Genomic DNA, 27,744 nt, shown 5'->3' with positions numbered 1-27,744 from the left:
TGAGAAAATGATTATGACTTCACAATTAATTTTGGATATATTATCACACGTTTGATTTTGATTTCATGTTGAAAAAAAATTATAATTAATTTTAAATTAAAGTAACTTTAAACAATTTCTAGGTTAGATCCAAAATTTTATACTGAATTTTATTTCTAACATAATTTTATAATAAAACATCTAAACATAATTCAAATCACTTCAAAATTAATTTTATCAACACCCTTTCAAACAAACAAGTGGCACTCTTGATTTCACGTCTACAAACATAATATAAGCACGACTACCCATCGCATGCAGCTTCAGCGAAGCTTCCTCTTTTCTCTTCAAAAATCAAATATATTTTAATTTCATAACATACCAACATATCAATATTATATGATGCAGCAGGAGGGCGTGCTTGTAAAAGTTCAAAGGTAATAAATTAAAGGAACTTGGGGGGGGGGGGGGGGGGGGGGGAATTAATTAAAGATCGAGTTGTAAATTGTGATACAAAATGATTTTTCTGTCCATTTCTCTATCAAATCATTTACTCTCTTTGGTCGTGTAATTTGTTGCCAAAGTTATTTAATAAGGATAATTTCTCTTAAATAAAAAGGTGATGTACAGGGTGAGATTGTCCTGTCATTCAGATTGAATATGATCGACACAATTAGCACAACTCTTTGATCATGGTAAATGCAATAATGTATAAAGATAAAAGTAAATTAAAAAGACAAAGTAAACAACACAAGTATCCCCTCAAGTGGGTATATTTTTGCTCAACAAATGACAGAAATGGTGAGTTTGAGTGATTAAAAGTGGGTTGTTCGGTCTCAGACGAATGAGAACCCGTGAAGAGAGAGAGAAACCGAATGTGTCCAAAAGCGAAGATCAAAGGGTTTGCGCGCAGTGCTCTTTTTTCACGTGCCAATATAAAAAGAAAGAGCCTTCAGCCTTGTCTCAGCAATGCATATGAACTCTGTCTTGTTTACACCAAAAAAGGTAGGATTCACTGACTAAGGAAAAATCACTTGGATTGGATACATTCTAACAATAGCAACTGCATGTGTTTATTTTTATTTTTTTCTTTTTATATAATATTTTTTGTCCACGTATCTCTTTGCTTGTGGCTTATATATGAGACGAGGCATATGATTTGTAAATGATAAAGTAAAGATAATGCCTGGGACTTATATATAGCTTGAATAATATTGTGTATCTATGTGAAAAGCTTATAGGATACCAGATATATATCATTTCTTGAAGAAAATCATTTTTAGGTGGTGTTACGTGCAATGCATGATTACTGGTTGCAATAACTACTCAACTGTTGGTGATTAGGATGCACAAAAACAGAGACGAGGACGTACACGAGTACAGAGACGGGACATATACGGGTATGAATACAGGCGGAAAACTAGAAATCTCAAGATATGGATATTGTTAGAAAACGACAAATTATTTTAATATTTAAAAGTGCCACAAACAACAAATAAAATAAAATAAAACATTAAGCCCTGACAACATTTTTGGTGACCAATTCGTTGTCCAATTCTGGCTCATCGAGTGAGAGTTCTGCAAACTTTAAAAATCTCATATCCTCCATTAAATCAAATGCATCACTACCAACATCTCACATTTTGATATTCTCATTCTGATATTGATCCGAATTTCTTGATAGGAGATAGAGGTTGTTGTGAATATAAACCAATTACAACATAAAGGCACTTTGAAGTGTAAAATCTTCCATTCAAAGGTTTTATCTTCCTCGCTTCGTTTCTTCCCTCACATGTTTCCAAAGCATAACTAAAGTCATTTGCCACGAAACCAATTCCAATCACAACATCTGTCTACACCATCGAGGTCGCCAGAACTAAAATCTCTGTCATTGTCATGGCCACTGCCTCCGTCGTCAAAAAGTGGCTCTCTGCCACACTCTAGTTCTGCCGCCGCCACATTTACCTGAAGCAATTCAGTGTCAAATTTACTCTCAATCCCTCCGGCTCATTCCTTGATAAGTGTTATGCATACGTTATTTGCAAACTGAAATCACATAACAATTATCTCATTTTCTTTTCTTTTATTGCTTATTTTGTGATTAAACAATAGGAACTTAGCTTCTTCTAAATTTTTATCCAGGAGATACTAAAGTTAATGGTTTTTAGAGTAATTCTCGTTATATTTTTTGTAGAGTTGTAGCAAATGCTTGGAAGAGGATTCATGAACTGAAGTGTCGTGCTCAGGGCGATCTCTTCCCTCAACGAGTCAAAATCGCTCAGCTCAAGCAAGCTGCTTAGCGCAAGAAGCCACTTTGGAAGACAATTGTCATGAGCTAGTGCGATAAGTACACATCCTGCACTTATTGCGTGATCACTTGATCCAGGTGGAAATGCGCGCTTAGCGTGAGTGTCGTGGTCAACGCACAAGGAAGTTCTTATTGACCAATCAGTTGGTGAGGCATATAAAAAGGAAAGGAAACATTTGTTTCCTTAGCAACAAAGAGACAAAAGAAGCTGAGGAAAGCAAAGAAGTTAGTGCAAGGAAAATCTGTTTCTGGAGCTCTGGCCGATTCGTTTTAATCCATTTCTCTTCCATTTTCTTCCCTTTTATCCCACTTTTATATTTGTATGTCTCTCATGATAATGAGAGGCTAAAACTACCCGTTGTTGGGATCTCTACAAACCAAACTCTCTTTGATGTAATGATTCTAAACTATCTTTTAATATAATGTTGTTATTATTATTTATCCATATGCTTATTTACACACTTATGGTTTGATCATCCATCTTTATGTATTGTTTTAGGATATAAATATTTGTATGCTAAGAACTTGGAAAAAATATCTAAAGCAAGTCATATATAGGGATAGAGTGATTTTCTTTAGCTTGTTCATGCCTCTCTACTCTTAATGCAAATCATTTAATAATCAATCACCAAGGGATTAAGAGCGATATTAAGTGATTTAAGTTCTGTCACTCGAGGGATCTTGATTAGAATAAACTAGTAGATGGGGATAAGAATTATATTAATGTTAAAAGAGAAAAAAATCTATTAAGATTACATTAAGAAAGGTTCTGGCAAGTGGAACCCCCAACACGTTCCTTAACTCATCGCAACACCGTCTACAACTTTGAGCATTTATTTTCTTAACCTTCATGTTCCTTGTTTTATAGTTAATTCCTTTTAATTTATATGTGTAGTTAATTAGTGAACAAGCTAGATTTAATTTGAGTCACTAATTGCTTAATCGTTAGATATACATATATCTCCAAGTACAAGCATAGTCCTTATGGAATTCGATACTCGATCTTATCGTTTTATACTACTTGTGCAACTTGGTACGCTTGCCAAGGAGTCAACATTCCTCTGCCAGCAGACATATTACAACTCTGCATCAGGAAGTGTTGCTTGATTTTCCGACTCACTAGCTCTTACCGTGTTCCGATGAGACTTCGCAGATTCCTCTGTGAACCTTCTCACACCTTCGTTGGATTCTAAAACACCGACGTCCCTAATACATCCCCACAAATGAAGTTGTCATCCCCATCTTGATTAGTCGTACCCAATAAGTCAACGACGTTCCCTGGCCGTATCCATCCCATCCCCGTCGCTATCCTTGTGCAGTACCGTAAACAGGGAATGCCACCTAACATGTGTCCCCGTGCTTCATAGATTGGTGACATTGCATGGTTTGGCATAGACATAAAAAAGGCTGATATATATATATATATATATATATATATATATATATATATATATATATATATACACACACACGTGATTTATGCTTATATTCGGCATATAGGTACGTACTGATACACTGAACACAAATAAATTTCACCATTCATGATGGGGTCTCCTCATAATTATGTCTTCTTGATTTCCAAATAGTGATACTTTTCCTTCTATTTAAGATTTTTGTCTTCTGCTGTATTGCATGCATGCTCCATTATTGCTAGCTATAACGTACATTGTTTGCACAGCCTCTCCATCGTTTCTTAATTTCTCTTTTTCATTCTATTCCAATAATTTAATTACTGAAACACAGTAATATCAATACAACCTTCCCTCTTCACAACAGACTCCTTCTTTCAAATCTCAACCACCTTCTCTAACCTGTGAGTCCAAAGAAGACACATGGTGTAAACAATGTCTAAATTTGCCTACCCGGGTGGTGGGTGTTCCATTGAAATCCACCAAGCCTTAAACGCTCCAGTACCACAAGAACAACCATTCTCCTAAGCATGCTATTGTTTGCAGCTGCGCACGTGAGACCAAAAAGGGAAACCTAGGAGTATCAATCCAGAAAAATGTATGGAAACTTTATAGTTGCATATGAAATATGCTTGGAATATCATGGTATTGGAGCGTTTGAGTGCTCGTTGGATATCAAGGGTTCTTATATGATTCTTGTAATATATCAGGAAACTTTGCCCAAGGCACTCGCGAAGCATTCTGGTGCTTTGGATTCCCTTTCACAACTTGTCGTATGTTTTCTTAGATATTCTTCTTTTGTGTTGTTATAGTTGTAGAAGTATTGTGGAATTCTAACTTACTAGCCTAAAGTATTTTCTGTTCATGGTTATTGCTGGGATTATTTGCTTGTTTCTGTTGAGATAGTTTGTAGTTTAATGACATGCATGGTACGTATCAATGGTTACAAATATAATTAAACAAGGAATGTCCACTCCTTCCTAGTTCCCACCATACGAGAGGACATTCCTTTGGTTTCATACATGCCAACTTTTATTAAATGTCAGTTATGTAATTGGTTTGTGACGGTAAAAGTGATCCATCCTGAACATGCTTTACTTCAGTACCAAAAAAGTAGTCTAAAGACCCAACATGTTTGACTCAAAAGGATGCATTGAGATAGGAAATAAGCTCTTCGATTAAAGAGGAGGAGGTGTCAGTGACGAAGATTATCAACGAATAGTAGCACATAGTTTGATAGGGATTGCAGAGGTGGTTGGAGTCACAGAAGCAGAAGCCATGAACAAAGGGAATTCCTTAGTTATAACAACATATGTGCAACAATATTTTTTGTTTTGAATCACTTGATTTCCACTGAAATATATGAATTTTTACAATGTAAGTTTTATTGCATGTCCCTGTGAAACAATTACAGGAAAAGATGATACAACTAAAACTGATGTGACATTTCTACAAATGTTCACTCTATTTCCAATAACAGCAGAGCCTCAGAATATGGAAAAGAACAAAAAACAAAGGTAATATTAAATATCTACTGTGAAAGCTTAAACTAAACATTCAAGGTCATTTCATTACTATTGCAGTGCCCAATGGAGGAATTACTGCAGAGGTTTTGCACCACCACCAGTCTCCTCCACATTGACAGGAGTATTTGAGCCGCTCCTTCTAGAACTACCTTGCCCAGTGATTGTCCTTCCCATGAACTTTCCTGCTCTGCTCAGTCCACTACCAACAGCACCAAGACCACTGCCGACAAAACCAACTCCGGCACCGATGCCACTGCCAACAAGACCGGCTCCAACACCAATTCCACTGCCAACAAGTCCAGCTCCCGCACCAATTCCAGTCCCCACAAGTCCAGCTCCCGCACCAATTCCAGTCCCCACAAGTCCAGCACCAGTAGCAACACCAGTACCAACCATTCCAACACCGGACCCAACTGCCGAGGCTGCTCCATCTAGCGCATCCATTGTAGTTCCTATAACTCCCTCTTCTTTAAGTTTCTTCCTTTCTTCTAGTATATTTTTCTCTGCTTCTAGTGCAACCAACTGTTCTTCCTTGTTAAATTGGTGATAAAAGATCTAAAATTCCAATGAGATTACGACTTTTAATCCAGTGAAATTGTAGAGGGAAAGAAAGAGGGGGGGGGGGGGGGGGGGTACTCTCAATTTACATCTATTAATCATAGCCAAATGCAAACAAATCAATGCATGTCTATTTATACCTTTATGGTTATGGTTCCTCGATCCTTCTTGTCTTTCACTTTCAGTGTATCAAGTGATGACAGCAGCCTCAATTCAAACTCCTTTTCAGTTTCTGGTTCCAAGTCATTAAGTGGCAATTTTACTATTCCCAATCGCTTATCTTGCCCAATGTCTTTATCAAAAACCTATTTCCAGATCCATGAATGAAAAATCATTTATGATAGTTTTATTAAATCAATCATGGCACACAAACAATTTAATAAGGATTGTGCAGTTAGAAGGAGAAAATTTGAAGATTTCAAACTAAAATACTAACAGGTGTAGGCTGAAAACAGATTATAAACCTTCAGGGGGAGAAGATAAAGTATCAACTAGACAGAGTTGGCTACATATATCACACATGTCCAGTGTTATGTCAAAAAAAAAAAGAGTTAAGGAGAGGCCAATTAGATCAAAGTCCTTTTAAATAGTTCACTTTGAGTTATTCATGATCTTATACCTCTAACTTCTGGGCTATCCTCCATCTAAACAACTACTCACAATGGGACATCTATAAGTCTTACTTGCACATGGCCAAACCTTTATTGAGTGTAATTCTAATATTCTACCATTTTTTTTTCTTTCATGGGTGCTACTCCTACTTTCTCTTATTTTTTATTGCAAGTCCATTCACTCCTTGAAACATTCTTATCTTTACAACACTTAGCTTATGAAGGTTTGAAAGTAGCTGTATAATATTCCTTTAAGCTTAAGCAGCACCTTTTGATAAAAAAATAACACCAGAAGCATTCCACCATTTCATTCATCTAGCAAGAATCCTCTTGCCTCAATCTGTTCATCACTTTGTATATGTAAATTTTTAATATCACAATCAGGTCGTATCATGGTCAGTTTGCAAGCATCTCAACTAATGATAAAATAAATAACAGTTATAACAGAATGAGTGACACAAAAGAAAGTTAGTTGTGCAAAACCTCGACAATGAGTGACTGGGTCTCCTTGTCCTCTGCAATCAAGTCAAATACCTCATTCCAAACAGGATTCAAGTTGTTATCAATAACCTTTGTTTTAACCTTAAACAGTGGTCGAATATACAACACTGCATAAGGATCAGACTTCCCAATCATTTCCATATTCTTTAGGTCATTCGCTTTAATTACAGTTGCTCTAAGTGTTCCCTGGGGTTTAAGCTCCAGTTCACTGCAAAAAAACAAAGGTGCTTAAGCAGTGTAAAGTATTTGAGCATCACCATTTAAATTGGCACGTTCCTAAATACCAATTTGTTTTACTTTTTCAAGGGGGAGAGGAAACAAAATAAAACAGAAGCTCATTCCTTGAGGAATATTCCTACAGCAATTTCAAACAATTTGAAAAACTGTTTATCAGATATATTAGTCAACCACATGTTTTGATCTGCATGCAGATAGAAATATAATACAGGAAAAAAAAAGAAAAAAATAAACTTCCATAAGATTCACATTACCTAGTATCAACAGGTATGCCCCCAAGAGGAACAACAATCCTATGAGGCCATTGGAGCGTATCGGTAACGATTGTGTTCACCATATCCTATTGGAAATTGCCGAAAGAGTGTATTATAAGTATTAGTTCAAAATCAGTAAAAGGTGATAGGGGCAAGTTCATAAAATAGAACTTACATCAATCATATCTGAAATTCCAGGAAGTGCCGTCAAACTTCCACCAACAGCCTTCAAAGTGTAATCAATTCTAGGCTTTGGCTGATTAGATGTTAATGAAAAAGTCAGTGAAAATATCTCAATTATCATGTAGTAGCAAAGTTGTCTAACTCGAGAGTTTACGTAAATTCGTAGAACTTTCATAAACTACTAGTAGAGTTGACTTGTAAACTTGTAAGAGTTTACATAATAGAAAAAATAATATTAAAAAACCTATTAATGACATATACATTTAACAAAATACTCTTAATACAACAATAATTTAACATTTTAACTTCATAATAAAGTCAAATAGCAAATCACAATAATAAGTGTAACAGTACATTAGTACTAAATAAGATCAAAATACATAAATGACCAAATTATATATAAGTTCATTTTAAAGTGAGAACATTTTTAAAAAGAGTTAATTTCTTCAAATCACGAGTCATGGTAAAATATTATCATTGTGGGGTCTATGGGGGTAAAAATTATAGTTGATTTCAAACTCGTTAACTCGCTAACTTACTTGAGAGTTTATGCGAGTTTACTGAATTTACCCAAAAAAGAGTTTATTAGAGTTAACTCATTTTAACTACGTAGACTTGTAAAACTGTAAGAGTTAACTTGAGGGTTAGATAACCATGTGTAGTAGGCAATGCTGATAAAAGTAGTCCAAGAATTCAATTCGAATATTGACTTAGGTTGACAAATTAAACACCTAACCTATAAACAATCATCACGCTATGATAAGTTGGTAAGACCACTGAAGCTGATAGCCAATGTGATAAACATATATGTTTAATATGAAGGGATCCATTATCTGCATTTTTCAGATTTTTGTTTAACCAACTAAACTGAATGTTACATCTCATCAAATGAAAGCATGCATATCCAACTTCAAGTCAATGGTCTATTCAAATAATTCAATTTTTTTGCTTGATTTGCAGGAGAGCACAAAATGGGAGATTGTGAAACACTGGAACTTAAGTGCATCATCATCCCCCCCCCCCCCTCCCCTCCTTCATTTTTCCATCTCAAAAGTTACCTCGGCAAGTAGGGCAACAACAACAGCAGAAATGCAGGGAATCTCGTCAGCAAGTTGGAATATAACACGGATAATGGTGAAAACCTGGAGATCCTTCAACTGAGCAAAAAACAATAGCACTCCAAATTATGAAAAATTCTTATAGGAATGTGAAATTCAACATTGAAAAACACTGGTGAGTCTAACCTGAATAGGGATTGACGCAACAAGTGCTTCAACAGCCAAAACAATATTGGGATCACCACCCCAACGGAAATCAATGTCCATTATGATTTGACCTTTGTTAAGACTCTGAACACGAATACCTGCATAGAAGAAGAAAATATGCAAGTATTAATTCTTGATATATGAAAACAATTCAACAGAAAAATTAACAAAGGGAGAAGCAATAAGGGTGGTAAAAAATTTGCAATTCATAACATTTTGTTTGATCTTACTGAACATTATCAACATGTATTGGAGTATTATAAGGAGCTGCAGTTATTCAACTGCAGTCTCCACTAGCTTCTAGTGGAAGCTAGTTAGTTACTTAGTAGAAGCTACTCAGTTGTAAGTAGTTAGTTAGTTGTTAGCCAATTCTGTTAGAGACTAACAGCATTGTCTATATATACTGTTTGTAAACCTGAAGTTCTTCGAGTCAATAAATGATATTTTATTTCTTCATTCTCTCTCTCTCACTCTCTCAATTCTCTTCGTCTAGAAACTCTATGATGGCATCAGAGCATTGCAATGATGGCGTTATAGGTGAGAGGCAGTGAATCATAAACAGTCTTGCTAGCCACCATTTCCAGTTTATTGTGAAAAGTGTGGGCTGATCCTTCTTCAACAATACTGCTCACCCTTTCTTTACTCGAAGTATGTTCAAATGCAACATAATCTTCTTTCTTGCCATGGACATTACATCCCTCACATTGGCATCCACTAGAGCATCCAACATTAGCCTGATAACATTCACAATATTTTTTCAGACACATTGACCTTTTGTAATTGCAACCACTTTTGTGCCTTGCCGATGATGGTGTTGTCAGATTTTCATCATCCATATGTGAAGAAATATCAGTGGTAGGCTGAACAATCTTGGGAGCAAATGCAATTGGATTATGGGATTCAATTTGTTGTTTAGTCTCAACAATTGTCTCTGCATATTTTGGTCCGTTTAAGCAGCCTTGGCAAGCACAAGGGTTGGTACAGTACGTTCTAGTAGCAAAACAATCACAGTAACACGACCTACTTGCTCAGCGAGTCAGAACCGCCCAGCCCAAACAAGCCACTTAGTGCAAGAAGTTACATTAGAAGACAGCTGTCATGAGCAAGCGCGCATCCTGTGTTTAGCTTATGACCACTTGATTCAACTGGACATGTGCGCTCAGCGCAAGTATCACACTAAGCACACAAGAAAGTTCTGATTGACCAATCAATTGGTGAAACATATAAAAAGAAAGGAAACAATTGTTTCCTTGAGAACAAAGAAACCAATAAGAAGCAGAGGAACAAGGAAGCAAAGAAGCCATTGTTGAAGGAAATCAATTCCTGAGCTCTGGCTGATCTGTTTAAATCCATTTCTCTTCCATTTTCTTCCCTTGCATCCCACTTTTATATTTGTAAGTCTCTCATGACAATGAGAGACTAAAACCACCTGTTGTTGGGAGCTCTGCAAACTGAACTCTCTTTGATGTAATGATTTTAAACTATCTATTAATATGATATTGATATTATTGTTCATCTTTGTGTTCATTCACACGCTTGTGATTTGATCATCTCTTTCCATGTACTGCTTTAGGATATAGATATTGAAAAATGTTTATATGTTAAGAACTTGGGAAGAACATCTAGGTAATCCATGTTTAGGGATAGAATGGTATTGTCTAGCCTTTTTTTTTTGCTCAGCAAAAATAAATATATCATTAATAATAAATAGTACCAGAGGTACTAGGGATACATATATAGGAGTAGATATATAGCTGGTTCATGTGTATACATAGACCCAAGCTAATATGTATGAAAATTCATAATTACAGCATCACCCCTCCCCTCCTAGTTACTGAATGTTTCCTTTATGTTAGAAGACCATTGGTTGAAGTGTATGGCAAAGTCCTTCTCCATGGATTTGACCCACATCCAGAGTACGAGAATTGCTTCATCCAATATTTTACTTCCATCAAACGAATGATTCTGGAAAACTATTTTATTTCTGTGATTCCAGATTGTCCATGTTAGAGCAATCCACCAGCATTTTCATCTTGTAAGCAGCTTTCCTTCCGCTGTCCCTGCTGAATGCTGCAGGTAGTGGTCACTAGGGTTTTGCAGCAATGTTGTTGCCAGGTTGACCCAGGAGAACGACTCCCACCATAGAGGTAGGGACTTGCTGCAGCTGAAAAATAAATGAGCAGCCTTCTCTTCCCGCAATCCACATAGTGGACACATCGAGTCATTTACCATCACTTGCCGTCTTCTAAGGTTCATCCTTGTTGGTAGTCTATTCAAGATTATCCTCCATGCAAACATAGCCGCTTTACTTGAGATTTTTAGCTTCCATAGGTCCGTGAAATCAGAGTCATGGTCTGCCCCCGTTAGCTCTCTCCTTATTAGGTCATACCCACTTTTTGTTGAGTAGCTCCCGCTTTGATCATGCTTCCATATCCAGGTATCTTTCCTATGAGGCTGAACTTGCTGCTTTGAAATATCCCCAATAAAAATGTCCGCCATTTCTACTTTGGAGTCAAATAGATCCCTCCTCCAAGTGAGCTTCCATTCCCATCCACTGTTGTTGATGCACCCCATTTGCATAATGCGTGTGTTTTGTTGGCTTGATATGAGGTACAACCTTGGGAATTTCTCCATTAGTGGCATACCATTATCAGTCCAAGGATTCTCCCAGAATCTAAACTTTTCACCTCCACCCACCTTCCAAGCGGTTTCCCGTTTGATTACTAGGTTTTGCTGCTGATGAAGTGAAACCAGATCCTTCCACCATTTGGATTAATGATTTTCTCTTATGCCTTCCTCCAATGCCCTCCATCCACCAGACTTTGAGTTGATTACTTTTGCCCATAACTCCTCCTGTTTGTGAAAGAGGTCCCAACGCCATTTCGCCATCAAAGCTGAATTAAATATCTTGATGTCTTTAATTTCGAGGCCACCTTTGTCTTTTGGTTGACATACTATCTTCCAATTGACCCACGCAATCTTCCTATGCTCTTATCCTCCTCCCCAAAGAAATCTTCTCTGAATGGCTTCCAATTTAGCTATTATTTTTTAAGGCACCCTGAAAAAAGAGAAAAAATAAATAGGAATTGCTGTTAGGACTGCATTTATGAGTCACTCTCCCCCCAAAGGATATGTGTCTGTGTTTCCAATTGGCTAGTTTTCTCTCACACTTTCTGATCAGAGGATCCCAAAGCTCACTACATCTTGGGTTATCCCCAACGGGGATACCCAGGTATGTGAAAGGCAAGGACAGGATTCTACAATTCAGGTAATCAGCCGCCTCAATGCACCATTGCTCATCCTTCCCAATTGTCCCAAAGCTGCTCTTAGACAAATTTATCTTTAGTCCAGAACACATCTAAAAACTTCTCAAAATGGATTTAATTGTCTTCACATTCTGCATTGTTGCCTCCCCAGAAAATATGGTATCATCTGCGTACTGTAATATGTTGACAGGTGTATTATTTCTCCCTACAAGGAAGCTGCTGAATAGACTCTTATCTAGTGCTTCTCTCATCAGTCCAGTTAAACCTTCAGCAACTATGTTGAATAGAAGAGGCACTAGTGGGTCTCCTTGCCTTAGTCCTCTATGTGGTATGAATTCACTTGTGGGGCTACCATTGACCAAGATAGAAATCGAGGCAGATGTGAGCAACCCTCTATCCAACACATCCATCTAGGGCAAAATCCAAGTCTCTTCATCATATATGATAGAAAAGCCCATGAAACTGAATCATATGCTCTTTCATAGTCCACTTTGAATACCAAACATGACTTACATTGCCTCTTTGCTTCCTCCACTGTCTCATTAGCTATCAACACACTGTGCAACAAGTGTCTTCCACTTATAAATGCAGACTGTCTCCCATCAATTACGCCTGGTAATACCTTCTTCAATCTATTCGCCAGGAGCTTTGCCACAATCTTATAAATACAACCTATTAGTGAGATAGGTCTATATTCATTAAGATTTTGTGGGTCTTTCACCTTTGGGATGAGGGCGATGAATGATGTGTTGCTGCCCCTCGGGAATATCCCATTTGCATGGAATTCATGAATGAAACGGTTGATGTCAAGCTTTAGAACCTCCCAGAACTGTTTGATGAACTTAAAATTTAAGCCATCTGGTCCAGGGCTTTTTTCACTTCCACAATCCCATACTGCCGCCCTTATTTCTTCACCAATGAAAGCTCCCACCAGCAAGTCATTTTGGTGCTGACTAATGCCACGGAATCTGACTCCATCTAGGACTGGTCTGCTGTGATCAGATTCACAGAATTTGTTGCTGAAGAAGCGGAGGACCTCTTCTTTCACTGTTGTGGGGTCATTGTTCCAAGCGTCTTCAATATGTATTCCTTTGACTGCAGTGTTTAATCTTCTAGAATTCATCAACAAGTGGAAATAGCGTGAATTGCAGTCCCCCTCTTTCAGCCATCTAACTCTCGCTTTTTGTCTCATCAAGGATTCATGGGAGAGTACAGCACTCCATAATTCCTGCTGCAGATTTTTCTGGGTGATCAGTTCTTGGGAAGTCAGCTGCCTGATACTACTGACATCTTCCAGCTTGTTTAAATCTGCCTCTATTCTTTGTACCCTTTTGAGAGTGTCACCATATTGTTCCCTGTTCCACATCTTCATTGCCTCCTTTAGCTTCTTAATTTTTTCTTTGAGTACGAAACCCCCCCATCCTCCTGGTTGACAGTTTGTCCAACTTTCTCTGACTACGTCTTGAAAAGATTTCTCCTTAAGCCAGCAATCAAATATCTGGAACGGTTTTGGTCCCTAGTCAATGGATTTAGCCCTTAACAAAATCGGACAGTGGTCTGAAAAATTTCTATCCAAGGTGACGCTGATGCAGCTTGGCCATTTGAGAAGCCAGTTGAGGGATACAAGGAACTGATGTTATTGGCTTGCCCTCCCCTATGAGACACACCTTCTCTTTCAGAATGGTGTCTAACACTGTTGAAATCATCCAAGAAACACCACAGTCCTTCAGGGTCTTGTTGTCTCAGCTGCTTGAGTGGTTCCCATAATTCCTGCATATTTTGGCTGTCACACGGTGAGTAAATGTTGACTATATATGTTTTCTGATTTTCAACGGTCCAGACTCCTTCCAATAGGATGAATCCTCTTCCATTTTCTCTTCGAACTGTTTTAAATACCTGGTCGTTCCAAACACACAATAAACCTCCAGCTGTGTTTATTGATGGTAGGAATTCCCAACCCACTTCCTGATTACCCCACAAGGCCTGACAAATGTCTTTGTCAATATGCTCCCTCTTGATTTCTTGAATGTATAACATATCTGCTTTATGTTTTCTGACTAGCCTCCTTATTGCAGCCCGTTTGCACCCCCCCCCCAATCCTCTTACTTGTAGGATATTATATTCATGTAGGTGTTTGATTCCCATTCCCTAAGCCTCCTTTGTGTCTCTTTTCTCCATTTCATCTATCTTGTTGATGATAGCTTCATGGACTGAGTTGTTGATTACCCCCAGTATTTTTGCTACCTCCCATTGAGATGATGCCACTTGTCTTGTATTTTCAGAGGTTCCCTTAGAGTTTTCTGCCTTGTCTGTACTGTTGTTATCAGGCTGCTTTCCATGGCCTGTAGATGTTGAGGCCATGTCCAAAGTTGGAGACTTGCCCTGGGGGAGTTGATGACCCCTCTGTTGGCCCTGTTTCTGATTCCACACCTTTCTTCTAACAAAAACTTTACATTCGTTGCTGCAACTGGAATTATGAATAACATGGGTGTTATTTTCCTGTTGTTTGCTGTTGGCGCTGATCTGATTAGGGAGGCCCATTTGATTTGTTGGCCCACAAGGAGGTTGCTGTATGTCACACACAATTACTGACTGCATTGAGCCCTTCCTACTACTTTCCTGAGGTATTGGGCCTGCTGGTTTTTGGTTAAGATGGCCCAACTTTTTATTTTCTTCAATACCCCTTATGTGACTCTTACGTGGCAAAGCTGCTGAGATATTTTTTGGCCCTATATTTCTGTGTTGGTCATCATCCTTTTGGCCTTCAACGTCTCTTTCCTTATCAGCGAAAACTGCTCTCTCTTCCACTTCTGAAGAGACACCCCTGGTCTTTGCTTCTTTCCTCTTTCCAGCCTCGTCTTTGTTGACTTTCCCTAATTGTGCATGCGGGTATGCAGGGATTTGTGGCGCAAGTGGAGGCACCTTTGCTTTCCCAGGTTCAGGTCGCTCACGGTTTTCGAGGCCAGATGTCTGTAGGGTATTACCCATCGGACTTCCGTTTGATCTTGGGATGTCGGGTAACAGCGCGCGATGGGTATTATCGGTGTTGTCCCTTCCGTCTCCGGGGAGGCTCTGCATTCCTTCGTCGTCGGGGTTGTTTGGCTGGCAAAAGAAAGGGTGACCTGCCGGCACCGAATCAAACTCAGCGTCGGTATCGAGGTCATCGGAGTGTATGTCCTCCGACAACTCCATTGCCATGCGAAATCGATTAGCGCGCGTTCTTGCATCAGCTGAAGCTTCTTCAATGATAGACACCATGTGGATCTCCCCTCCAATCGTTACTTGCACTGTGTGGTGAAAAAACGGGCTCCATGGAGTTCTGATGAGAACTCGTGCCCTGTCTAGTCTTCTGAAATCCTCAACATCATCGTCAACTTCGACAAGCTCCCCAACCGCAACTACTATCTTCCATATACTCCCTATGTCCCACACCTCTAGGGGAATTCCCCAGCACTGAGCCCATATCACTCTGTAACCTGGCCTTGTCCTCTGGTTCCACTTTTCTAACGAGTGGAACGGAGATGTGCCATGCTGTGCTTCATCTTTGATTATTTCCTCTGCTTTGGAGTCTGAAAGTCCAAGAAGGAGTATCGTCGCCTATATATTTCGGCGACACATCCACTCCTAATTCCCATGGTAAATCTTCCTCTACGCTTTCAAAAGCAGTTAGTTTCTTTAGCCTTCCCACCCATGCTTCTGTAAGCCATTTCTTTTCCTCCCATTGTACTTCGAGTTGGACTGTCGATTGTGAGTGCCTTTGGTTGGTATATCGGGGTTGAAATTGCTTCCTCTGTCCGGCGTCTGTTGCTGTTGAGGCTACCACATTGGCATATGTCCTGAGAGGGGTGACATGTTGTGTTGACCTATGATACACATCACCTGTTTGGATTCTTGAGTTGGTAGTATGCTCCTCGACCCTCATCTTCTGTCTCCCGTACTTTGGAAGGTTAACGTACAGTTTGAGTCCTTCTACATGCTATTGTCCAGCTGTCTTTCTAGTTTGCGTTCATCCGGTACCCCTTTGAACCTCACAAAACCGTATCTTCTCCCTCCTTTGTTTCTGTGGTTTGGAATAAAAATCTCCTTCACCTAACCCCATTTTTTGAAATGTAGCCAAAGATCCTTCACCGTAGTATGTTCAGGGAATCGCGTGAAGTAGAACGTGGTAATGTCATGATTCTCCCTCCAATTCAGGTGGTGATTCCCGTGTAGTAGTCCTGTCCTTGTGTTGCCTATTTATGCATCTCTGCTCGTAATGCAAATTATTTAATATAACTCTTAAGGGATTAAGAGGGATATTAGATGATTTAGGTTCTCTCGCTTGAGGGATCATTGTTAGAGTATGTTAGAAGGTGCAGGTAATAATCATATTCATGTTAAAAAGAGAAAAATATATTAAGATTACATCAAGAGTAGTTTTGGCATAAGAAGCCTCCAACATATTCCTTAACTCATCACAACACTATCTCACAACCTCGAGCGTTTGTTTTCTTAACCTTACATGTTTCTTGCTTCGTAATTAATTCATTTTAGTATACTTGTAGTTTATCAATGAACCAAGTTCGATTTGAATCACTAATTGCTTAATCGTTATATATATATATATATATATATATATATATATATATATATATATATATATAACTCTAAGTACAAGCATAATTCCTGTGGAATTCAATACTCAATCTTACCATTTTAATACTACTTGTACAATTTGGTACGCTTGTCAAGGAGTCAATAACATGACAGAACTAAAATATTTAGATTTATCCTAAAACCGCACACAACTCCATCTTTTATCTATCCATTTCATTATGCTTGATTCAAGACAAGTTAAATCTTGAATCTCACAATAATTGCTTTCCCTGATTTGGAAAAGATATAATAGACTGGACTGTATTACTTTTAGATATAAATTTTTGCTGGGTGTGACAGATTAAAATGATTTTTTTAAATGCTCTTACAAGTTTTCAACATGGCCCTAAGTCCCTGAAGCAGATCTAGACATGGATTGGTGCGTACAAGTTACATGCTAGAGCACGAAGCAAGTCTAAAATGAACGGAAATAAGAGTTGATGGTCAAATGTATTTCTTCAGAAAAGACTGAGGTTTCTTCATATTATGGACTGCAATTAATGATGGGATTTTGTTTTTACTCATGGAAGTTTTGGTAATAGTTGAGGATTGGTTTTTGTTCGTGTTATATGTTTACACAGATTCCTCTGCAAAACATGACAAAGAAATGATGAAAATTTTATCTTCAATTATTATTATATTTTGCTAAAAGAACATATTAAAACACAGAAAAATAAGAATGTACTTCAGGCGGAAGAATATTGAAAAAGAGAGAGGAAAGCAATAAGCCAATGTGGCTAAAAAATGCACCAAAACTGGCCAATCTCTTTGAATATTAGTTATAAAATTTACTCATGAGAAGAGAGATCCAAAGAAAAGCCACAAATAAACATAATCCCATAGCATAGCCAGACCAAAGGGATGCACGATAAAATGAAGGCATCCCTCTCCAACCAATTGAGACACATAAGAAATAAAAGGATAAGAGACAAAAAGTATTGGGCATAAGGATTCCCAACGCACAAAACAACAGTTAATCATAGAACATAAACAAGGAAAAAATAAAACCAAAATGGACATAAAAAATTTGGATAACCTGCTTTTAGATAAAGTCTCAGAAAATTGTTACATATGAAGCAGCCTAAAAGAAATGTTGTCAAAATTGAATGACAAATCAACCTCAGCTGAATTTATACATTTAAGTGCAGTATTAATTTAGCAGGGAAAAAAACGAAGAGGATTATATAGATCAATACCTTCAATTTTTGGAGCAACATTTCCAAGGGACAGCTTGCTGAACTTCAATGAAGAAATTCCAGCTGGTCTGTACTCTTCCAATATCGGTTCAACAGATTCTCTAATCACCAATGTTGCTGCCTAAAAGTAAACATAACCCAAATCAAGATAAAGTCAGCAATTTAAGCAATGCAGGAATACTCTTCTGAAGCACAGATTTGCAAGAAAACCAAAAAAGAAAGGTCTCCTAGAGCCTAAGGAAAGAAAGATGCACGTTGCAGAGAACATGCACATTTTTTTTTTTTTTGCATATATAGAAAAAATGCGTTGTTCTCTCCAGACATAAGGATTAGATTTCAGGTTCTTATCACAGAAACAGCCTCTCAACTCAGGGTAAAGCTGCATACATCTAATCTTCCCCAGATCTCAAAATGGTGAGAATTAAATTAATTGAGGGAAAGGAGGAGAAATACAACTAAAAGGTGTGATTCAGGACAAGTAGGCTGATCATAACCATATATTACAGTAATGTTCATATCACCTCAGTATGTGGTTATAATTGATGAGAATAAACATGACAAAATGAAGGAATGGGTTATCAGAAACAGCAATCTGATAGGTACTGGTTGAAGGAATTTAGTGTCTCCCCATAATCATCAGATCCAACATACTCTCTTTTCCTCCTTCAAACTGAACAACTACTGGGGTGTTAGAACTAGGAAAACAATATTGTATCATACCATAATAAATAAATAAATCTAATCAAAATTACAATTAAAAATATTGTGTGAAATAAATAACATACTACAGAAATAAGGGAAACATCAAGAGACATAACATAGAAAGTTTAGTAAAAAATTCAACAAACAACACCTCACAATTGTTGTAGAATATCAGACAAACATATAACATGTGTGAAAGTTTACTCACATCTGCCACAAATGGCCAAAGTTTGGACAGCTGCTTGTTTAGCCATTTCACCTGAAAAGGCATGCAAGGAAGGTCATACACAGAGCACATGCACAGTAATCAATTGGGAAACAAGAGACAATGTTTCTATATTTTGAATTTGCAGCTACATTTGATGCTTTGCCAATAATATATACGGATTAACTGGAATAATAGGAGAGCTGTGTCAAATCACTTCTGTAGAAAGCTAAGTAATCACAATAACGGACAGGACTCTCACCTGCTCATATACAGGAAAAGATATCCATTCAGGAAAATTATCCCCACAAATTTTCTTTAAATCATCTCTGTTAAGGGACCCAAGGAGCTTAATGTCAACTGCCTGTAAAGAAAAATGAAGAATGTTAAGATAAGGAAAATAAAATAATATATATATATATATATATATATATATATATATATATATATATATATATATATATATATCTTTACAGGTTAATACACTTTTTTTTGTTAAATATAAACGTGTTCAGTCCAGAAGTGCCCTTGAGTCTTGTTAGTGCTGCAGTGCACAGGATACAGACATATGACTGATAAACTTGTAACTCATAACAGAGATAACAGTGTCAAATGTTATTAGCAAAGGTTCCTGGTTTAAATGTTATTTGTAATAGACCACTGCGCTGTTTCACACAGACTTACATCTATGCACTTATAGATGTGTACTTCATCTAACTACAGACTGACAATTCCAGACCAAGATATATTTCTTGTTTCAAAATTAATATGCCACTCCGATTATGGCAATGGAAATTCTAAATTCATTTTATCATTCCTCAATGCAGGATTCAGAAAAGGAAAGAAAACATAAGATGACACACAAAACACATGCACCCACCAGACATATGTATTATTCAAAAAAGGAAAGTTACTTGGTTTGAACTTTGAACATAACGATAAGTTGATCAATTTGAAAGTATCTGCGTCCTGATTTTACAATTTTCCCTCTTTACACTTTGTTACTCATTGGCGAGTGTAATTTTTCAGTTTAAATCATATGTAGGCTCTATTGGATTGTGGAACAGCGGAATGCAAAGGGAACCAGGGGAATGGAAAATATTCCTGTGTTTGGATGCAACTTTGGCCAGGGGGTGGAAACCCAAAACTGGAATGGTTCTTGCCTTTTCAAGAAACTCTTAATGATCTTCCAAGATTTTCTTTCAAAAATTCAAAGACTCAGCTCACTGATTGATTGCATCTTTCAAATTCATCAACTGCTCTTCAACGTTGCCCAGCACAATGAAATTAAAAAAAAAAAGTGCACCAATAGGTTATCGTTAGCCATTCCATGAACCCCTTAAAGATCTTCCAGATTTTCATTTAAATATTCAAAGATTTCACTCACTGATCCATTGATCATCAACTTTTCTTAATTCATCAACTTTTCTTCAACATTGCCCAGTACAATGAAATCCATAATTTTTCTTCAGTAGTGTTGACGAAGAGGGCGAACCCTGGTGCAGCGGTAAAGTTGTGCCTTGGTGACTTGTTGGTCATGGGTTCGAATCCGGAAACAGCCTCCTTGCATATGCAAGGGTAAGGCTGCGTACAACATCCCTCCCCCATACCTTCGCATAGCGAAGAGCCTCCGGGCAATGGGGTACGAAGTTTTTAGTGTTGACGAAACCCAATCCTTGGTGATTTAATCGTGGGCGATTTCCATCTCAACAAAAGAAATTAGGCAAATTCCAACAACTTTCCCAAACTGTACAAAAATTAGCTACAAAAATTATGCATGTCGTTAGCCAAAGCGACTTCTTCAGTAGTGTTGACGGTGTCAAGCCAAAGCCTTGCATGGTACATCGGAAGAAGACGACAGTAGTCGTCGCCTGCTGCAAATAAGTTGGCAGAGGCAAAGATCATATTCCTTTGCTGTGACCACTTCACCGGCGTTGACATGCACTACACCAGATAGATCTATGCTGTTACAAAGGCTCTGTAATGCGTGGGTCGTAGGAAACAGGACAAGTTGATGTTTTAGGATTAAAAATCAACAGGAGCAAACATGAGTCTGTGTAAAGCAGAAGGTGTACAGCTTCAGAGTGTAAGGGTATTGTCTTAGGGACACTCAATCTTGGAATTGATTGTTCAGAGAACAGAAAAATGCCTAGACATTGGACTCACCAGCACCTCTCCAAGTGAAGTAAATCAGTTCTGAATAGTTAATATATATAGACAAACCTGTTGTCTTTCTTTGTCATTTGAGTTTTCAAAAATGTAACCGTTGGTGAACTTAATAATTACTTTCAGAATTGAAATAATGGTTTACTTGATTCTACTCTAATAATCTAATTTCTTAACAACAGCATACTCTTTCTACTGGTGTCCTATTATGATTCTTTCTCACATTGATTACACATCTTCTATATGAATGACATACTTTAACTATAAAAATAAAAAAAATAAAATGCACCACTAGATTATCATTAGCCATTCCAAGATTTTCTTTCAAATATTCAAACACTCGCTCACTGATTGATTACATATTTCAAATTCATCAACTGTTCTTCAACGTCGCCCAGCACAATGAAATTATAAAAATAAAAAAAAGGCACCAGTAGGTTATCGTTAGCTATTGCATGAACCCCTTAATGATCTTCCATATTTTCATTTAAATATTCAAAGATTTCACTCACTGTTCCATTGATCATCAACTTTTCTTAATCCATCAACTTTTCTTCAACATTGCCCAGTACAATGAAATCCATAATTTTTCTTTCCAAAACATTGATCATCAAAAACCCGAATTCGAAATAAGCAGAACAAACCAAACCACCATACCTTTGCAATCCTCTTGGCGCTACGGTACGTCATCATACGTTGCCACGCAGCCATCAATGCAATGCCGAGTACCATCCCCAGAAAAATCCCAGAAAACAACCCCATTTTTTCTCAGATTCCAAACAACGCTACCCTTTCAATACAAAACCTGAAAACACACACCAAAATCAAATCAAAACCGAAGATACCCAAATGAAAAAAGCACGCAAATTTAAGAAACAAACCATCAAAACAACGCATTAATCAAAAGCCAAAACGGAAACTTACAGTTAGATTTGAGAAAAGGATCACAAAGGGTCAAAATTGGGGAAATGAACACCAATTGGGATGAGAATTGAAAAAGACACCAAACGGTGCAACTGAAGTTTTGTTTTTCTATTTTGTAGTTATGAAAGAATCTCTCTTTGTGTATGTGTGTTTCAAAACTGTGATATTTTTCTTGTTTGTAACGTAAAATTGAGGGATTGTGGTGAGCTCTCTGCCTCTTCCTCCGCAAGATTGGAATGAAACTTGTAAGGGACTGAGTCTAAACTCGTTCGACATCATTTTACCATCCTTCCATTTTCTTTCCTCGATGCATTTATTGGTTTTTTCGGCATTTTCACTCTTAAAGCAAGTTTCATTTTCTTCATACACATTACACGTGGTCACGTCCACCTTTTTTTTCTTCCTGTTTTAGTCGTGTGGGGAAAAAAATAACCTTATATTATAGTAAATCTATAAAATAATATTAAAATAGTATTTTATCAATCATCAAGCATTTGAATCCTGGTATGCAAATACATTATTTTTTATTTTTTTTTGGTAGAGAACACTAGCTTGTAGTTTATATAAAAAAATGTATTTTATCAATTAAATTATTTTAATTTTTTAAGTAAAAAATTTAGAGCAAGCAGAACATCTGACGAAAATACAAAAGTCTTTTGCAAACAAGTCATTGGTTGAACATCAAATTCAACAAGTGTAAAATTATTGACAACAAAGACAATCAACTCACTCATCCTCTCTGAGAGCTTATGCACATACATATTGTTTGTCTATATTCCATACGAGAGTTTTCAAGTCATTTTCTTAAAGATTTTGGGTTATGTTTTTTGGTTGGTGCAAGGGAAAAAAACTAATTATAAGTGTACAACTATTTATCAATATCGCGAGTGAATATGTAATCATCCTGTCCAAGATACAACTTTCTGAGCTTGCAACAAAAAACAATCAACTCTCTTATTCTATGTGAGGACTCATTCACATATTATTTGTCTATTTCAAATGAGAATTAATGTCATTTTAAAAAAAATGGATAGTGGAATGAAGAGAGATGTTGTAAAAAGGAGAAATTATGATTCCATTTGTTTCATTGTAAAATTGAGGATGAAACATAATGAATCACGATGAGTCATATTGATTCGATCACTACTTAAGGAATTTTAAATAAAAATAGACTATTAAAACAATTATATGAAGAAAATAAAATTGGTAGTTATTTCCAAAAATTAATTTGATGGTAAAAATATTTCGGATACTAATGTAATTACATGCTAATCTTAATTTGTTGGACCAATTCAAGAGTTAAAAATAAGATGAAATCTATTATCCTATATTAGGCATTTGTTTCACAGGTAAATCATTTAATCCCCAGAAAACAAGAAAAAAATTTACTCCTCGTCTATTATTGTCTATTATTAAGTAATAAAACAATTAATCACAAATATAATTTATATTTAGATAAGCAATAATCTCGTCTTTAATTCATATTTAATCTCAGCAAATAGGATAAGAAATAATTATTCCCATAAGATAAAAATCTCTTTTTGGTGAATAAAAATACACATATATCCTCCTACCATACATTACCCCGCTTGTATATTTTTTAACAAACTAAAAAAAAATATTTCAGTCATTATTATATATATTCCTAGGGGGAAAAATGTCAAATAAACACGTTTTAATTACTTTCCAGCATATAAAAAATATTCTCAATATTTTTAATAATTAATCAAATATATAATATATTTGAGAATAAATATTCTCATACTTTATTCCTATGAATAACAATTCTCATACTAAAAATATTATCCGTGAAACAAATATGACATGGTTATTTTTTTTATGAATCAGAATTAATTAATAAAAGACAAGAATTCATTCATCAAGATATAACTAGGTTAAATAATGCACAAGGCTTTGCCCATACAAAGATTTAGTTTAGTGCAACCCATTTATTAAATATATAAGACAGATCAAAGCTTTTGTTAAAGACTTTTTAGCTAAACAATATGGTCTCAAGCCATCTAAAAGGCCTTATATAGTTCAGCGATCTCAAGTTAATTATTTGACAATTATAACTTACGACTTTTATAAACTTATAAACTTCATTTCATTGTTTCACATCAATTAGTTCGTGATGAGAAGGAGAAAAAAAGCTAAAATATGCAACTTACTTTTAATTACGCCAACGTAAATTTTGACTAAGACACAATGTTTGTCTATGATTGACATCATAGCTGATAGCTCCCTTTCATTTCCAGAATCATCGTAGGTGTAGAAAAATTTTGCCCATCAAGAGTTGCTCAGTATCTAATTAGAGTAAATGGTTAATTTCTTCTTTAAAATTATAATATACTATTACTTTAGTCTTTAAATTTAACAAAATTAATAAAATGATATTTTAATTTGTTTCATCTAGCTCCTTAGTAATGTCCCTAAATTTAATTACTTACAATTTTTTACCCTATCACATATGTCGTCGCTTGTTATATGTAAATTTAGATTAAAGTGAGTGACGAATTATAGTTTTTAATGACTTTTTAAAAAAGTTTTTTAATTCTAGAGACTAAAGTGACAAGGAATCATAACTTTAGAGATTAAATTGATAATTTACTCATGTACTTATTTAGTCTTTATAGATTATAATATCTCTGGTGTTTTATATAAAAAATAATTAATCAAGACTTATGGTAATAGTAAAGTTAGTAAATTTTAATTAATAATGTAACAAATTTAAATTATTTTAAAAATATTCATAAAATTAAACGGTTGAGTGATTTAATGACATTGTTCTTAATTCAAGAGACATTTCCTTCTATCAATAAAATAAGTGTAACTTATATTTTCCTTCTATCAATAAAATAAGTGTAACTTATATTGTGAATAACTAAATAGATGTATCCACCTACATGAAAAATAATTGAGGGTGAAATTAATAGACTTTACATTATTTAATTAAAAAATTGAAAAGAAATTTTTAATTAATACATTATATTTCTTATAATTTAGATAAAAAGTTATATCTAATTATTTCTTATATGACTTTAAAAATTAATTTCTGTATAAAATAAATGAAAAAATTTAGTCGCTATAGTATCTTTATTAATACAAAATGGCCCCTACCCTTTCATTCTTCCTAAAAAGCATACATTTTTTGTAATTTGAGATTTACGTATGTTAACCAAGAATGTTTTGAAGTATAATATGAAAGGAAGTCCCTTTTCATAGGCTTATCTAAATGAATATAACGATTTGCATTTTAATTTTTCATATCATCAATCAAATCATCAAAAGGCAATTGAGTTTGGTATGGTAAGAAAATTCACCTTTTTAAGGGATATATAAAATTCCACTAACTTTATATTATAACTTTAAGGTGATTGGGATGCTTTGAAAGCTTGAGTTTGAAAATGGTAACTAATAGGTGTCTCTTTTATGGATAGAGTAATATTTATTACTTGAGAGATTTAACTTTTATTACTTAAAGGATCAAGATTAAAAGACCATAATCAGTTGAGATGGCATTGCAGTTTATTAGATACCGAAAAAACATGTTTTATTATTGAGATGTTGGTTTAGAATCACCATGATGATCTCGAGCTCTTCCACTCTATTGTTGTTTACAATTTGTGTAAGCGTTCCATTGTTTGTTTGTGTAGAAATTTATTCTATTTTACGATGCTTTATAATTTATAGATTTTAAATTTCTGGATTCTTACTTTAAAAATCAATCAATTTATTTTATTCATTTGCTTAAAACTTGATTTTATACAAATTACTTAACCCAAACAAAATTCTTGTGTGAACTATACTAGATCTTACCATTTAATTAGTACTTATAGGATTTAATTCACTCATCAATTGATTAAAAGTATGATAAGAAATTCTGCTTTTAAATTCCACTTGTAAGGGATGTATAAAAAACGACTAACTTTATATATAACTTTAAGCTTGTTGGGATGCTTTTTTTTTTTTTTTTTCTATCATCTAACAATAAAACAACTAAGAGTTAAATTACATTGAAATGTATCCAAATATATAGCACAGACTATGTAAATTTTGAAAAGAAAAATAAAATAGTAAAAAATAAAAGTGTTAGAGTCTTGTCGCGTGTTAGCCTTATACTTTTAATTTTCACGCTTTAACTTTTTTTTTTAGTTTAATTATTATCCAATATAAGAATAAGAAAATAATCTTATCAGGCTATATAAATTATTAATACGATTTTTAAAGTGACTAATAAACTTATCGAACATAATATAATTATAATTAAATAATAATATGAATACTATTTGTTTTATTATAATTATTTTTCTTTTTTATCACATTATGCACTTTATCATACATTTTTCTTCTTCTTGCCACACATCTTACTAAACTTTGAAAAGAAAAATAAAATGCCCAGAAAACATGATTATTCAAAGTATCGTGCAACCAAAAATTACAACAACTTCCACTTCTTACTGTTAACTACAAAGAAGAAGAAAAAAGAAAAAACTCACAAATGAAAGAAATGTAAAAGGAAATGAGAAAAAAACAAGTCCAATATTTCGCCGTCCGCGGAAACTCTGAGCTGTAACAAAAATTATCCAATGATGCGTACCCAACGTAAGCTAACCTATTCCTCACTGAAACTGCAGCACCAACGCCGTAACGAAGCCGTAAACAACCACGCGCACGTCGGCACGGGTCGCGAACGCGCCGCCGCTGGGAGACTGTGCCACCGTGATCGGCGGAGACTGAGCGGCATCGGGACCCGGCGGCTCCTGGTACGGCGGCGGAGGCGGCTGGTTGAGACTCGGCGGCAAGCCGAGACCGCGCAGGACGGCAATCTCGAACGCCAAGCCGTGCTGGCACTGCACGCCGTCGCCGGCGTCGGAGAAGAAGTAATTCGGTCCAACTATGGTCAACGGCACAGCAACGGTCAACGCTTCGCCGAAACCACGGCTTCCGCCGTTGTACACGAAGGTTCCGTTGTCGGAATCATAGGCGGTGCAGTTCAGATAGGTCGTCTTGTTGTAAGTCTGAACCACCGTTTGGTTCGAGTTCGTATTGAAAACTAAAAAATTAGCAAAAAGAAAAACAAGAACACAGAAAATTAATTGAATTAGATTTTCGCGTTTGCTTCATGAAATTCTGAGAGTTGAAAAAAGTGAAATTCGCGATGAGTTTAAAGATTCGATCGGATTTCAATTTCATGTTGATTTTCATTTTGCATTTGTTTTCGCGGCAATAGAACAGGGGAACTGTAGGTATTAAAGGCGTAAAACGACGTCGTGTTATGAAAAGCGGAATAATAATGTAATGAGAAGAGAAAAGAGTGAATGAGTTTACTTACTGAGATAATCGCCAAGGTCGAAGGTTTGAGTAGAAGCCCAAGAAGAGTAGTTGGTGGCGGTTGTGTTGGTGGTGGAGTTGAAGGACCATCCGGCGGCGCCACCGACAGTGTGGTTATGGTAACCGGTTTCGGCGGCGGAGACGACGGTGATGAGGAGGGAGAAGGCCGTGATGTACGCCGCGATGGGTGGCGCCATTGCCGGTGATGTGGTGGCGAGATGTGTTACAGTGAATTTGTAAATTGCGTGGTTATGTATACTTTGTCTATAATTTATTCTTTTAAAAGAAATCTTTTTAAGTGCATGAAACTGCGTGCAAATGAGGGGTTGACTGTGTTTGATAACATGACAAAACTTTTAGATAAATATTTATTTTAGTTTTCAGAAGTATAAGACAATAAAAATTGAATTTTTAAAAATGAAAAATTTAGATTTAATTATTGAATGTATAAAAATTAAAAAATTGGAAAGATTAATTATGTTATT

General features: G+C 36.0%; 2 protein-coding genes across 2 annotated transcripts; both read right to left on the bottom strand.

Moving 5' to 3' along the window:
- Window positions 1-5,028: 5,028 nt before the first annotated feature.
- LOC100783641 (calcium-dependent lipid-binding protein) lies at window positions 5,029-22,240 on the bottom strand. The gene is made up of 12 exons (XM_014771029.3): window positions 21,926-22,240; window positions 21,659-21,806; window positions 19,098-19,199; window positions 18,839-18,889; window positions 17,929-18,049; window positions 8,811-8,929; window positions 8,625-8,723; window positions 7,559-7,639; window positions 7,384-7,469; window positions 6,875-7,100; window positions 5,921-6,085; window positions 5,029-5,777 (listed from the first exon to the last, which is right to left on the bottom strand). Exons 2-12 carry the CDS (start codon window positions 21,761-21,763, stop codon window positions 5,295-5,297), a joined length of 1,638 nt encoding a protein of 545 aa, XP_014626515.1. The 5' UTR covers window positions 21,764-21,806; window positions 21,926-22,240; the 3' UTR covers window positions 5,029-5,294.
- A 4,080-nt stretch (window positions 22,241-26,320) lies between these two features.
- Window positions 26,321-27,594, bottom strand: LOC100783106 (cucumber peeling cupredoxin). Its single transcript, XM_003552302.5, has 2 exons — window positions 27,261-27,594; window positions 26,321-26,981 (listed from the first exon to the last, which is right to left on the bottom strand). Exons 1-2 carry the CDS (start codon window positions 27,454-27,456, stop codon window positions 26,548-26,550), a joined length of 630 nt encoding a protein of 209 aa, XP_003552350.1. The 5' UTR covers window positions 27,457-27,594; the 3' UTR covers window positions 26,321-26,547.
- Between the last annotated feature and the right edge of the window lie 150 nt (window positions 27,595-27,744).

This window comes from Glycine max, chromosome 18 (genome assembly GCF_000004515.6).
Source record: "Glycine max cultivar Williams 82 chromosome 18, Glycine_max_v4.0, whole genome shotgun sequence".
Lineage (NCBI taxonomy): Eukaryota > Viridiplantae > Streptophyta > Magnoliopsida > Fabales > Fabaceae > Glycine > Glycine max.
This window is presented reverse-complemented; position numbering and strand designations above follow the sequence as displayed.